Source organism: Doryrhamphus excisus, linkage group LG5 (genome assembly GCF_037039965.1).
Source record: "Doryrhamphus excisus strain RoL-2023G ecotype Guam linkage group LG5, RoL_Dexc_Guam_v1.1, whole genome shotgun sequence".
NCBI lineage: Eukaryota > Metazoa > Chordata > Actinopteri > Syngnathiformes > Syngnathidae > Doryrhamphus > Doryrhamphus excisus.
In genome coordinates, this window is record NC_136361.1 from 11,266,086 (window position 1) to 11,281,017 (window position 14,932).

At 42.7% G+C, this 14,932-nt stretch overlaps 1 protein-coding gene across 9 annotated transcripts in view; it reads left to right on the plus strand.

The window, feature by feature from the left end:
• thsd7ab (thrombospondin, type I, domain containing 7Ab) overlaps positions 1-14,932 on the plus strand; it is a 180,264-nt gene that overhangs the window by 103,996 nt on the left and 61,336 nt on the right. For 5 of the 9 annotated variants that reach the window (XM_058052748.2, XM_078790683.1, XM_078790684.1 and 2 more), the window contains 4 exons: positions 1,181-1,216; positions 5,040-5,286; positions 12,858-12,973; positions 14,454-14,589. In XM_058052748.2, the coding sequence (XP_057908731.2) occupies positions 1,181-1,216; positions 5,040-5,286; positions 12,858-12,973; positions 14,454-14,589 (535 nt within the window). The remainder of the gene's footprint in view (positions 1-1,180; positions 1,217-5,039; positions 5,287-12,857; positions 12,974-14,453; positions 14,590-14,932) is intronic. The other 4 variants (XM_058052753.2, XM_058052755.2, XM_058052754.2 and 1 more) reach the window with 1 other exon arrangement.

Consider the following 14,932-nt stretch of genomic DNA (forward strand, 5'->3'; position numbering starts at 1 on the left):
AAACTCTGGTCCCAATCCACAGGACTTGCAAATGTTGGAAAAATTTGGGCATGAGTATTTGGGAGCATGCAGATAGTGTGTTGCACTTTTAGTGCTGGAGGAACTTTTGTTGTGTGAGGCTGCGTCAGGCTCCAGATGATATTTGACGCGCAATGAGTGAGCATTTGCGCTGTGATTCAAACGGCGTTGTGCACACTGATATCACACATCCTCTCCGGGCACAGAAGAGGGAGTCAGCTGCATCTGCCCAGAGGTGGATGAACCTACTTTTCATTCAGGTTTTCACAGGTTTTCCCACAATAATGTGAGAAGACTTCAAATAAATGCATTGTGAAATACAAAAGGTGAGTTATGGATACCAGCATTTTGTTCGTGTTCTGGTAAAATAAGCATATTGGCATTGTTTGGCTTGAAATAAGCTATGACAATAAATGTTACAAAAATTAGTAACTCTTGGCCATTTTCATTTTGTAAAAGCGGCTCTCATAAGAAAAAACCTTGGTGACCCCTAATATAGCAGTAGTACATTTAAACATTTACACTGTATGTGTGTGATCGGTATATACTGTATGCCATGCTATTGGCTGACGACCAGTCAAGGGTGTACCCCGCCTTTTGCCAGAAGTCAGTTGGGATAGGCTCCAGCATATCCCCGCAACGATGTAATCGGTATGGGTATTAGTATTGGACGATTTCACTCACGGATTATCGGGATTGGTACCGTCAGCATAAAATCTTCATCGGAACATCCCTAATTTTCATATGTTTTGATTTTTGACAAAACATGACAAAAACCGAGGTTCCACCGTACAGTAATACAAAGATCAAATACAAGAATGACACGATCGGCATTTCTCCACTTTCTGAACATGACACAATGTCTAATTTCACTTCGCTTTTCACTTTTGCTGTCCTTTTCTTTGTTAAGTCACAAGCAGAAGAGTCTTCCTGACGCTTGGGAGACATTATGGTGTCTTTCCTTCTTGTAGTAATGCTAGACTACTTATATTTCTGGTCTCATGTGCGGAACGACGGTTGTTCTTTTTTTTTCCGTTTTGGTGCGAGGACCGCCTGTATGTTGGCATCTCTATCGTGGTTAGTTGAGCCGTGTGTGAAATATGCTTACTAAAGTTTGTATCCTGGAGTGACTAACTTTCCTCCGTTATGTCTGCACTTGAAGGTCTTTCACGAGTGCCGAAGTTTCCTGAGCTTTTGGGTAAATCTTGCATGTCAACAGATTTACAGTTTTGTTGGTGTGAAAGCTTGGCCGCACAGTAGAAAGCTGAACTATTTATGTGCTGTTTCATTGACACGGACTGTAGACAAAGACCTGAAATACAGTGGACCCTTAGAAGCGTAAGGGTTAGGGCTTTAAACAATTCAATTTCAACAAAAAACATTGATGGAAAATTGATTTTCCTTTTCGCACTTGCTGTGTGTGTATGCTTGTCTCGTGAGCTACCACTACCTCACCGCCTGACAAAAGGATGTTGCTATTTTAAAGCTGAGTAATTATCAGACAAAAAGACTTGACTTTCAGTATTGGATTGGAGATCAGCTGTAAATACGGGAGGGCTAAATGTTAGCTGTGAATAAATGAAACTCTGCTCTTCATTTTACTTTCAAATTAGCTCTCATAAAACCGATTTACAAAGACATCAGTGATGATGAGCCATACAGGAAAAGGTGTGGCATATCAAGACGCTGATCAGACAGTGTGGGAATTATTGCACAGCTGTTCTTTATAGTGGGGCAGATTATCCAAACATGTCATAAGAATCTTTCACTTGGTGATACAAGCACCAAAATTGGCACAGATGACGTTCAGGATACATATTTTAAGAAAAGTACATTATCCAACATAAAATGTAATATGGCTGCCAATCTGAAAAAAATGTACTTGTTGAAGTAGAACTCAAATAAACACAATATTTTTATGGTCAGAATACCAAATGAATGTATTATCATTTATTAAATCCAATAATGGCGGCACGGCGGACGAGTGGTTAGCGCACAGACCTCACAGCTAGGAGACCAGGGTTCAATTCCATCCTCGGCCATCTCTGTGTGGAGTTTGCATGTTCTCCCCGTGCATGCGTGGGTTTTCTCCAGGTACTCCGGTTTCCTCCCACATTCCAAAAACATGCTAGGTTAATTGGCGACTCCAAATTGTCCATAGGTATGAATGTGAGTGTGAATGGTTGTTTGTCTATATGTGCCCTGTGATTGGCTGGCAACCAGTCCAGGGTGTACGCCGCCTCTTGTCCGAAGACAGCTGGGATAGGCTCCAGCACCCCCGCGACCCTTGTGAGGAAAAGCGTTAGAAAATGAATGAATGAATGAAGATTATCACAATGACATTATTTTGTCATTTTAGTGCAAATACGATTTCGAATGACTATGAATGGTGGCCATCTTGAAAAATGGCGGCCATTTTGTATTTGAAGTTGGATATCGTACTTTTTTGAAAAAGTAGGTTCTATTGCACAAGTGTGCCAATTTTGGTGCTTGTATCACCAAGTGAAAGATTGTTTCAGCAATCTGCCCCACTATTAGGTTGGGCGGCACAATGAAAGACCACTCCAAAAAAATAGCTTGTGACCACCATTTGCCTCCAATTTCATATACGTTGATTTCAGCTTCCAGGAATCCTGTACTGGGCTTTGCCACATGGGGCCCTGCATTATATGCTGTAACATGAGGTGGTGCTCGTGGAACAATGGGCCTCAGACTAGAGATTGACCAATAAGGTTTTTTCAGTTCCTATACCAATTTTTTGTAATCAAGGAGACTGATAACCAATATATTATTATATTGATTATTCCATGCAGTACAGTTGATTGTATGATACTTATAGGTTATCACATGGTTTGTCTGGTATCAGGCCAGGTATCATGCCCGCAAGTGTCAGTGTCAGGCTGATATTGGCACGCGGGGGCATGATACTGGGCCTGATACCAGACAAACCATGTGATGATCTTATTATCACATACTATTTAATCATGAGCTCATTATCACGTACTATTTAATAAAAAGACCATTTTGTTTCCAGAAAATGTTCAGTTTATTACATGTATTATATCTAAACCGTGTAAACACAACAATTGCAAAAATATTTCAACAATAATATTTTATCAACAGTCTTATCTTATCAATGTCTGACAATTAAAGTTCCATTAATCAAGTTTGGGTTTTTTGGTGACTGGAGAAGCACTAGGCACTAAGCACTCGTGCGCTGTTCTCTGATTGGTTGTTTCACGGGCACGATACCAGAGCAGCACGCTCTGAGTGGACAGCTACGGGGGCTGATACTGGACATGGTTAAACTCTATATTTTATCAGTATCACTGCCCTGGGCTTTGACACAGTATCATTTCGGCCTTTTCCCGTATCATTCATGGGCGCTTTCTAGAGTACAGGGCCAATTAATACTGTAGTATGTGATAATGTGTACTATGTACTGTACGTACGTATGGTAGTATGACCAGACATAAAAATTAAAACATATTACGATATTATTAAATTCAAACATATTTCCCATGATCCTTCAGGTACAGAAAAAGGACATTATTGATGACCCAAAGGGATAATATAACAGGATGATCATGTTTCATTGAATTACTTTTTAATGAAAACAAACAAAGAACTTGACAGATGACATCCTGTTCATACATGCTGAGAGCGTGTTAGTGTTCGGTGTTAGCACAATTGGCTCCAAAATTGGCAAATCTCCATTCTTCTCTGTACATACTAGTTTATTTCCCAGTTAGATTGTTTTTTTTGGTCACACTCCTATTTGTTTGCAACACTGGGGCAAAAAAAGGACGCTATGCAATGTTTGGGTGCACCACGCTAATAGGTTTGTAGAACTTTGTGTCACATTAGTTACGGTTTCAATCTCTTACCAGCAGCTGGATTATGTATCAAAGAGCCAAATACCATTGCCGATTATTGGTCAATCACTACTCAGGACTCTCATCCCCTCCCAATTGCAGTTAAACCTTTGAAGTGACCTTTTATTGTGACCAACTTAAGACATATCTGTACAATATTCATGATGTCTAGTCACATCTAGATATGCCACACCTGTGAGGTGGCTAAATGATCAATTATTAATGCACACTAACAGATTTTGACAGATTTCTAAACAATATTTGAAAGAGAGAGAGAGAGAAACTTCTTTTGTTTACATCGAAAAAGTTTGACATCTTTGAGTTCAGCTCATGAAAAATGGAAGCAAAAACAGTGTTTGGAAAATACATTTATTTATTTATATATTTCGTGACAAGTTTATGTTCAACTTCAGAGGGTCCACTGTAAATGTTTTTTCCTGTAGCTTCCCCATACTTTTTCTTAGCCTTTCAACCCCAATATGTTCATGCACTAGCATAGCTGTGCCTTTTTCCCGTAGCGTTCATATTTCACCATACCTGCAAGTACAATGTCATAAACAATTGGAGGATGCTTGGTAGGGTGCGTTGTTGTAGGACAGGGGTGTCCAAACCTTTTCCGGCAAACAATTAAAGGCCACTTTGACAAATTTTATACATTAAAGATGCTAAAAGCGATCCAATGTAGCGCAATATGCACAAAGTTATCTAACAAAGCATTCACATCTTAGCTTTGTGTAACTGCTTGCCACTGTGCACTTTCAATTTTGTGGCCCCCAGGCCGCACTAAGGACACCCCTTTTGTAGGATACATTGTGATTGTCTTTAAGCTAGTTTATATTGGAAAACCTATTAAATTGTAAGTGCAGCTGTGGAGGGCTCAATGTGACTGTAGTAAACCAGAGAGGGCTTTTTCTCTGTCCATCCAGCAAAAAGTTTAAACTCTATGCGTCTCAGGGATGAAACATGACTGACACATGGAAAAAAGTGTGGACTAGACGGCCCTAAAGTCACTTGACATGTTGAAAAATCCTCTTATGGTCGCCGGAGAGCTTGTCAACCTGCTCAGCGCTGATAACTCCTGTCTGACATGTCACTGTACAAATGGAAAAGACCACAACAAGCTAACTGTCAGCTTCTCCCCTCAAGGTGGCGCCCTGTGTCCCAACAGCAGCGCCCTCCAGGAAGTGCGCAACTGCAACGAGCATGCCTGCACGGTTTACCACTGGCAGACGGGGCCGTGGGGACCGTGTACCGAGGACCCCTCCACCACCTCATCCCTCAATTCATCGGCAGCAGCCCCGGTCAGCATGGGCCCCAGTAGCTGTTCCAAGGGGATGCAGACCCGGAAGGCCATCTGTGTGCGTGTCAACGTGGGACAAGTCCCCCCCAAGAAGTAAGTTCTTGTTGAGCTTCTGTTACTGCAGTAACATCTGAAAACGTGTCCTATCCTACCTTGGTATAAGGTATGTGGTACTTTTACATTTTGTTCACTTCCTGTGTGAAAAGAAAGGAAGGCGTTAAAAAAATTGCAAGAAGTAAATTGGAGATCAAACAATAACACTATAAACCTTGTAAAGTGTTAAAGAGACCTATTACTTTTTGACCTTTTGTATTGAGTTGTGGACTCCTATAGAGCACACAATAACCCGCACAGAAAACTTTCTAGATCTTCCAGATTCTGCACCTATTCCGGCTGTATTTCCTTGGATTTGTGCTCCCCGACCGCCCGCCTCGGGGCATGCCCACTCTGCTGTGATTGGTCATACTGAAAAACTACTATTACTGCGAACAGCACTTTCTAATTTTGCCGATATAGGAGTTGATAATAAATGAATAAAGTCTTTACAGAGCTAATTAAAAAGTGTTAGGAGCTACTGGCAGCTCCTGATCGACTGGCTGGAGAGCCCTGACTTACAGTGTATGAACTCAAAGAGTAGGCACCGCTGGTGCTCCTCCAACCACTCCTGCCCGAGGAGGAGCACTCATTGTTGGGCACACTTTGTCAGAAGCACCGCTGCTGCTGCTGTGGAGCTCAGGAGGACTGAGATGCACAGGTGCTGCGTCCCCCTCATATTGCGCCTACAGCCACGCCCATAAGGAAACCCCCTCCTCTGTGACATCACAAAAGAACAGTTTTACAAGGTCCTCTGAAACCGAGCGTTTTGAGCCATCCCAAACTTCTTTTAGGGCTCAATTCCAAACCTCATTTTCTGAAACTTTGGCATCTTTTAACACGAGAAAACAACATTCATTCATTCATATATTTTCTACCGTTTTTTTCCTCACGAGGGTCGCGGGGGTGCTGGAGCCTATCCCAGCTGTCTTCGGGCGAGAGGCGGGGTACACCCTGGACTGGTGGCCAGCCAATCACAGGGCACATATAGACAAACAACCATTCACACTCACATTCATACCTATGGACAATTTGGAGTCGCCAATTAACCTAGCATGTTTTTGGAATGTGGGAGGAAACCGGAGTACCCGGAGAAAACCCACGCATGCACGGGGAGAACATGCAAACTCCACACAGAGATGGCCCAGAGTGGAATTGAACCCTGGTCTCCCTGCTGTGAGGTCTGCGCGCTAACCACTAGACCGCCGTGCCACCGAGAAAACAACATTCTAACTACATTTATAGGCCCCTTTTAAGGAACAATTTTTTTTTTCCTAAATATTTTTTCAACTCGCCAAAAAAAAATCTCAGGGGCATTCCTTTGTGGACAGGGCCTCACTTTTAAGGGGGTGGACACCAATCTAAAGCAGCCTCAAGCGTCTATAGGTCATTCATGGGATGACTTACGGGCGAGACGAGATAGTTGTTTTGCATGTTAAAGGACAGGAGTGGCACTTGCATGCAGACAGTGAAGGGTTCAGTGCAGATATGTGTTGCTGTGACATTGAGATTAGGAAACAAAGGAGGAGTGTGCTGCTGAGAGACAGCCTGCAAGCCAAGTGACAGCTGCAGAGCAAAGTGAATCAGGGCTGAATAAATTAAAAAAACAACAAGGAGATGATGACAGAGCTGCCAGCTGAGGAGAGGCGACGTGATGTTGCCACCCGAGTCGTATCTTCCCTTTGCAGGCCAGTGCAGATAAATAAAATAGAATAAAACCTCCGCTTTTCTGGAAGCCTAATTAACTGCTGCTAATTTCCGACTGATGATAATGACAGTAATTAAACCGGATTGATACTTAAAGGCAATTTAATCAGGGCTAAATATTTGGGGTTTGGTCCCAGGAACAAGCCTTCACCAGTGGAGATCAATGGAGCATATTTGAATGTAAATATGAACTACTGGTCCTGCGCCAGTTGACTGATTTGCTCCACAGCACAAGATGAAGAGGGAGGTGATGTTGTGTCAAGTGTCCACTCATTAACTCGCCTCTAGAAAGTGAAGAAACAGTTTATTTTGCTAACCCTCAGGTGTGGTTACCAGCCAGGCGAGCATGGCGGCATCACTTATGTAAAAGATCAACGTGCAGGGCGTTCAAGGCCAACCTGATTGGTTGTGAACGAGATAGAATGAAGACAAATGTCCGTGAGCTGACCCAGACACCGCCCCATTTATCGGCTTGCTTGGACGGTCCAATTCCAGGATGTTAGTAATCTCCTCTGGCAGAGATGAAGACAAAGCAGCAAGCAGGACGACAAAAGTGGGCTTCACTCCAGCTTCCGCCTTGTTTTATTAAAAATAGTCCCACAATCTGATATGACGATATAGCTTAACCGCTTGGCTAGCGTTGACCTAACCCCTAATCGCATCTATTTTTTTTTTTTTGGTAAATCCCACTTTAACCAGTCTGGCAGTCTGGCACATGATGCTGTAGATGTCCTGCTGATGTTGCCCTTGTAAAAGTATCTTCTAGTTGAGTTACACAGCCTTGTAGGCAAGGATACACCAACATCCATCCATCCACCCATCCATGTTCCTCCATTTATCCGGGTCCAGGTCTCGGGAGGAGCAGTCTCAGTCAGAAAGACCAGACTTCCTTGTCCCGAGCCACCTTCTCCAGCTCCACCGGGAGGACACCAAGGCGTTCCCAGACCAGCTATGAGACATAATCCCTCCAGTGTGTCTTAAGTCTGCCCCGGGGCCTTTTCCTTGCTCGGCATGCCTGGAACACCTTACCAGGGAGGCATCTGGGAGGGATCTGAACTAGATGTCCGAGCCACCTCAACTGGCTCCTCACGATGTAAAGGAGCAGCAGCTCTAGTCTGAGCTCCTCACCCTATTCATTCATTTTCTACCGCTTATCCTCACGAGGGTCGTGGAGGGTCCTGGAGCCTATCCCGGCTATCTTCGGGCGAGAGGCAGGTACACCCTGGACTGGTGGCCAGCCAATCACAGAGCACATATAGACAAACAACCATTCACACTCACATTCATACCTATGGACAATTTGGAGTGGCCAATTAACCTAGCATGTTTTTGGAATGTGGGAGGAAACCGGAGTACCTGGAGAAAACCCACGCATGCACGGGGAGAACATGCAAACTCCGAGGGCGGGATTCTCCCTATTTCTTAGCTAACCACCTCATCATTGGACCATCATTGGACCACCTCTACAGCAGGCTTATGATGAAGAGGAATTCAGAAAAAATATTTATAGAATAATTGTGGCCGCACTGTAAAGGTTAGGGGTGCCACAAAATATTAAAACGGGTCAAAATTCGGTCAAGAGTTCTTGTTCAGAAAAATATATATCTCATGGGTACTAGTCCTGGGATGAATTAATTAATCATGCGATAAATTAAAATGAACATGGTAATTCTGCCAGCCTCAATTTGCATTAGAGCCCGACCACGTAAATTGTGCTTTCAGTGCAAATAACATACAAACCAGGAAATACTGTAGTCGTACTGAGCTAGCAAGCTTGTTGTCATCACTCTGGCGCCAATATCTTTATTGGTAGAAAAACTGATACCGATATCAATGGATAGATTTTTATTGTAATATCAAGCATCCCTAATTGTGCCCAGACAAGCGACTAATGGTTTGTAGTCATGCTGTTGTTAGGATAGGCTCTACCTTCAAAGATCCATCGGTAGCTAAACTTTGTCATTAGCTGACAACACACATGGCAATGTTTTCAGTAAAGCGAACCTTTAATGACGAAGGTGTGATCTGTGATGCAGATGTTAGGATTTTTTTCAACTTACATTCATAAAAGGATAAAACTGAAATTGCAGTCCTCGGCTCCCTCCCAGCATCTCAGAGGCACGCTGTCTAATGACATGCCTGCTCTCGATGGCTTTGTGCTCGCCTCCAGCAGCACAGCAGGGAATCTCGGCGTCACCTTTTATCAGGATTTATTCTTCAACTGAGTTTTTGGGTTTAATTTCACTTGCAAAAGATGACTAAAAATCAAAATTTCCTGCTTCTGGCTGATGCTAAAAATGCTAGATGATTGTAACTTTGTATTGTAAGCAGGTTGCTCCATCTGGTGCAAGATGCTGCTGCTTGAGTACTGACTAGAAAAAGGAGAGGAGCCTATCTTGTACAGTTCAGCTCACGTGTATAGCTCGATGTCAGGTGTCACTGCACATTAATGAGCTTGTGGTGCTTATCAGCCCACTCAAGTGTGGAGACCCTTTTGAGTCAAGGATCTTCGTCTGGCAGGGGCTCTATTGTTGTTTATGTGTCAAAGTGTATGCTATTGCGGGATTATTTCATGTGTTCATGTGTAAAATGCCTTGAGATAACCTTTTGTTGTAGCTTGAGCTACCCCACCGCCGCCGCCGCATATCGTCAGGAAGCTGTTTGTGGAAAGTTGTAGTGCTAAAACGTTGTGTAGCGCTCTGTCTGCTTGTTGCTCAATTATTCATGTGCTCTCCGTCAGCCCGTGTTTAGATAACGCAGATCAACAGGCAGTTGACACTCTTTAATGAGGCAGATCACTTCCTGCTTTGCTCATTTGTTGACAGAAATAACACACACACACCTCACTCCGCCCACGAGGCTTTTAGCCATCTGCTGCTGCTATGAGGGACCATGCTGAAGTGTGTGTTTTTACTCTCCTTGCCCTGCATGTCTTCATCTGGCACAATGCAGCTGGCAGGTAACATTGATCAGAGCACCCCTGTGACGCCTGCCTCATAAACAAACATGGCTGTCAGCGCCCTGCGCATGCAGATGTGTCCTCCTCAGCCTTCTTCCTTCCAGAAGACTCTGGCGGTGAACCATATACAGTGCATGTCGCACTCATGTACCCACACACACACACACACTCACAGTGCAATATGGGAGGAGAGAGAGAGACAATAGAGGAAAATATGTCAGCGCCTCAGGCCCGGGCTTCCATCATCCAGTAGAGAGAGGTATTGCGGTGCAAGGAAGAGAACCACGTCTGGTTATTGATTGTGACTGTGCGCTGAATGCCTCCAAATGTGTTTGTATAATCACAGGGATGCTGAAGAATGTGCGACAAGAGAAAGGGAATGATTCATGGTGCTAATGTTTGACAGCGGCCCGGCCAATCATCCCCGCTGTGTGCTCCAATAGAGGCCAGGCGCCTCACGGGGAAGGATCGCTTCAAACGCTCAAAGCGAATGGAGCTTCTTGCTTCATTCTGCTAAAGGACTTTTTCTTTAGGCGTACACCAGGAGTGTCCGTAGTTTTTCCTGCAAAGGCCACATATTGAAAAATGAAAGGATGATATTTTGTAAAGCAACATGTGTATTAGAAGCTATATTTCAAGTAAAAACTGCATCTCAGCTTTGTGATTAGTATTAGTATAACTAATATAGTGGACTTTTTTGCCATTTTCCCCAACCCCAATATTATGACTTATAAAATTATGTATATATATATTTAATTTTATAAGTCATATATATATATATATATATATATATATATATATATATATATTCATTCATTCATTTTCTACCGCTTTTCCTCACGAGGAACGCGGGGTTTGCTGGAGCCTATCCCAGCTGTCTTTGGGCAAGAGGCGGGGTACACCCTGGACTGGTGGCCAGCCAATCACAGGGCACATATAGACAAACAACCATTCACACTCACATTCATACCTATGGACAATTTGGAGTCGCCAATTAACCTAGCATGTTTTTGGAATGTGGGAGGAAACCGGAGTACCCGGAGAAAACCCACAGAACAAAACCCACAGAGAACATGCAAACTCCACACAGAGATGGCCGAGGGTGGAATTGAACCCTGGTCTCCTAGCTGTGAGGTCTGCGCGCTAACCACTAGACCACCGTGCATATACCGTGTATATACTTTTTTTCTTTTTTTTCATTATCACTGTATTACAATTATTGGAATACAATAATTGTACAATTATGTTAATTTTGACTTTGTTATAAATTATTTTTGGGCTGCACAGCGGTCGTGTGGTTAGCGCACAGACCTCACAGCTAGGAGACCAGGGTTCAATTCCACCCTCGGCCATCTCTGTGTGGAGTTTGCATGTTCTCCCCGTGCATGCGTGGGTTTTCTCCGGGTACTCCGGTTTCATCCCACATTCCAAAAACATGCTAGGTTAATTGGCGACTCCAAATTGTCCATAAGTATGAATGTGAGTGGGAATGGTTGTTTGTCTATATGTGCCCTGTGATTGGCTGACCACCCTGCCTCTCGCCCGAAGACAGTTGGGATAGGCTCCAGCACCCCCGCGACCCTTGTGAGGATAAGTGGTACAAAAATGAATGAATGAATACCTTTATTCATTTGTTTTTATTACGTCTTTAAAAAACTTATTATTTTAATATTTCAGCTTTATGCTATTAAAATGATGTTATTTACCCTCATTATCATTGTATTACAATTATTGTAATACAATAATTGTACAATTATGTTATTCTTTGAAAATTACTGGGGATTTTTCAATTTTTGCTGTTGTTGTTTTTTAGTTAGCTTTTTAAATAAAATTTTTAATGATTTGTGCCACATCAGTCAGTTCTGTGTAATATTGCAAGATCAGCTGGGATAGGCTCTAGTATACCCCCCCTAGTGAGGACAAGCCGTAGTGAAATAGATGATGGATGGAGGGATTTTCTTCCAGTGTCTTATTTTTTTAAAGGGCCTGACAATATTGACTGGCTGGTATTGACAACCAGTTTTTTTAATAATCTAAAAGGGCATAATAGCAGCCATTAGTGGGATTAAAAGATAACTGTAATTTAAAGGTAACCTTTAATGCATGTTATTAGCAGCGAATTAGCTGTACTGTGATTATTGTGACTCAATAATTGGAAGAGAAAGAAGGAGGGAATGTTGTTTGGAGAACATTCACACCAATGAAAGTCTCTTAGTAATGCTCAGTGTTTCAGGCCCAAGGATCATCAACAGAACAGGGGAACAGGCAGCTTTTACCGTTCTCTTGTACCACAACGCCAGAGGATTTGTTCCACCTGAGAGGGATTTAGCTCTGTGTGTTTGGTATTAAAAGTAAATCTTCTCCTTCTGTCGCATTATTACATTTAGCCGGTGAAGCTCCACCGTGTTAACGAGCAGCCAACGCCACCAAGAGGACGCCGCTCATTTTTAGCGACATGAAACCTGACCCGTGTGGCGGAGGGCAGGAGGAATGTTGGACATCAGTGATGCAGTCTCACGGGGGTCAGATGGCAAGATGGCATCTCGACATCATGAAGTGACTGAGGAATAACCATAACCTCGTTAGACAAGCTTCCGTGTGATCCCTTATTGTTCTCATTATCACTCATTGTGGATCAAAGTTAAAACAACAATTATCTCGAGGCCATTCTGCTTCTCTTGTATGCACAACAAATCTTCTTAACCTCTTTGCATGAATCTGATAAACATGTACTGTTATGCATTTGTGTATAATTTTATATTGTCTGCAGGATTGGTGAACTTCTGTCTCAGTGCTTTCCTCCGTTCCTATCTGTTTTTTTTCATTTTATTGTTTTGGATTTTGAGATGTGTGTGTGAGTGAATGGATTCCAGCATTGATGCTCACTTTGTTTGTGTCGGTGCAGGTGTCCAGATGGTCCTCGGCCCAGCACAGTCCGACCGTGTCAGCTGCCCTGCAAGAAAGATTGCATTATGACCCCTTTCAGCGAGTGGACTTCTTGCCCCGTGTCCTGTGACGCAGGTACTGTACCACAATAAATTGATTCTCATCTTACGTATATGACCTGGCTGATGACTCATTGGGATTGCTGGAAAAGAGACAGCGTCTCATTTTTTACTCTTCTTTTATTCAGATATTTGGAGTATTCTGAGGGATCTAAATTTAAGGTTTACCAACTGATTATCATTGATCAAAACAGCCAGGGCCACAAATGGCCTGTGGGCCGCACTTTGGAGACCCCTGCTCTAAATTGGCTTTGATTTGTACAAAAACACTTAAATTAGTAAACTGAGGACTAAATTATCTTTGATGTTTCAGAAAACGACAATGTTAGGGCAAAATAGTCCTGGACATTTTGGAAATATGTATATTAGTTCATTGAAGACAATTAAATATCTTGTTTATAATAATTATAAACATAATTATTACTGACTAATCACTGCAAAGGAGACATTTAAAATATGTATATTATTAATAATATATAATATAAATATATATGAATTTATATTATTAATATATATTGTGCATGCTAGGTTAATTGGTGACTCCAAATTGTCCATAGGTATGAATGTGAGTGTGAATGGTTGTTTGTCTATATGTGCCCTGTGATTGGCTGGCCACCAGTCCAGGGTGTACCCCGCCTCTTGCCCGAAGACTGCTGGGATAGGCTCCAGCATGAGGATAAGTGGTATAAAAAATAGATGGATGGATGGATTTTACTTAGCTGTACTTCTTATAGATGTTATAGAAAAAAATTATCGGCTCACATCCGGTGAAAGTGTTCTCAATTGGACCCTGTGCACGGTGTCGAACTCATTACCTACCCAATCCCTCTGCACCTGTACCTCTTTACATCTAATTAATTTGACAGTTGGTACCTGAGATGACCCTGGATGACTTCTTTTCCCAGGACACGGGTGGCGCCGCGTGTCAGCAAATACCGATACGTTTATTGTTTTCATGCTGCCAAAGCAAAAACATTCTCCGGTTGAGGTCACACACACGCGATCAGACGCTTGTTATCGTCTGCATTTGGCAACCTCATTGCATAAATAACGCTAGATTTTAATTGGATGTTATTTCTTACTTGAGAATATCACTATACATACACTATTGTCCACTTCATTAGGTACTCCTATATAATCTAATGAGCCCATTCAGCCTATGTTATATTGACTGATAAATTTTGGCTCTTTAGCTACATGAGAGGTTCATATAATATTAGAATAAACATATTTTTCAATGAAGAGCTCTCCGACAGTGTCAATCAAAAGCGATTGTTGTACATGCATTGAATTAAGATATTCTTGTAAAGCTTAACGCAACTCAGCACATGTTTTTTTTCCATGTTATAATAGCTGTCCAGTGAAATTTGACAATACAAGTCAGTTCCAAAGATGGACACGGTTGAACAGCGGGTATTTTTTATGGCTTCAACAACCTTCTCATCCGATTCCCACACGCCTATTTCCTGCATCTAATTCAATTACTGTCTGCTCAGCTGGTAACGCCGTGAAAAGGAAGCAATCAAGGAAGCGTCTCATCATCCAGATTCCTTCCAACGGAGGCCAGGACTGTCCCGAGCTGCTGGAGGAAGAGAGAGACTGCCAGCTCCCGGAAACATGTCCGGGCTTCAGGTACCACATGGCACACCACTTTGACTCAGGTTAATCGCATTTTCAGCTTTTTTGGCAGCAGTTGCCATGTTTAATTCTTGCACGTATTCGGTGGCCACTTCATTAGGTACACCTGCAAGCGCTGCAACAGAGATTTGGCCAGGACAACGATAAAGATAGGTTGGTACAAGTATACCGGAGCAATAGCTAGTATTGAACCCCATGCAGGCGTACCCAATGTTGTAATTCATGAAAAAGTACCGAATAATAATGGCCACACAGTCAGGGGACCTGGAAGATTTGGGTTCAGATCTCCTTTGGACATCACTGTGTGATGTTCTCCCCGTGTGTTGGTTTTCTCCGG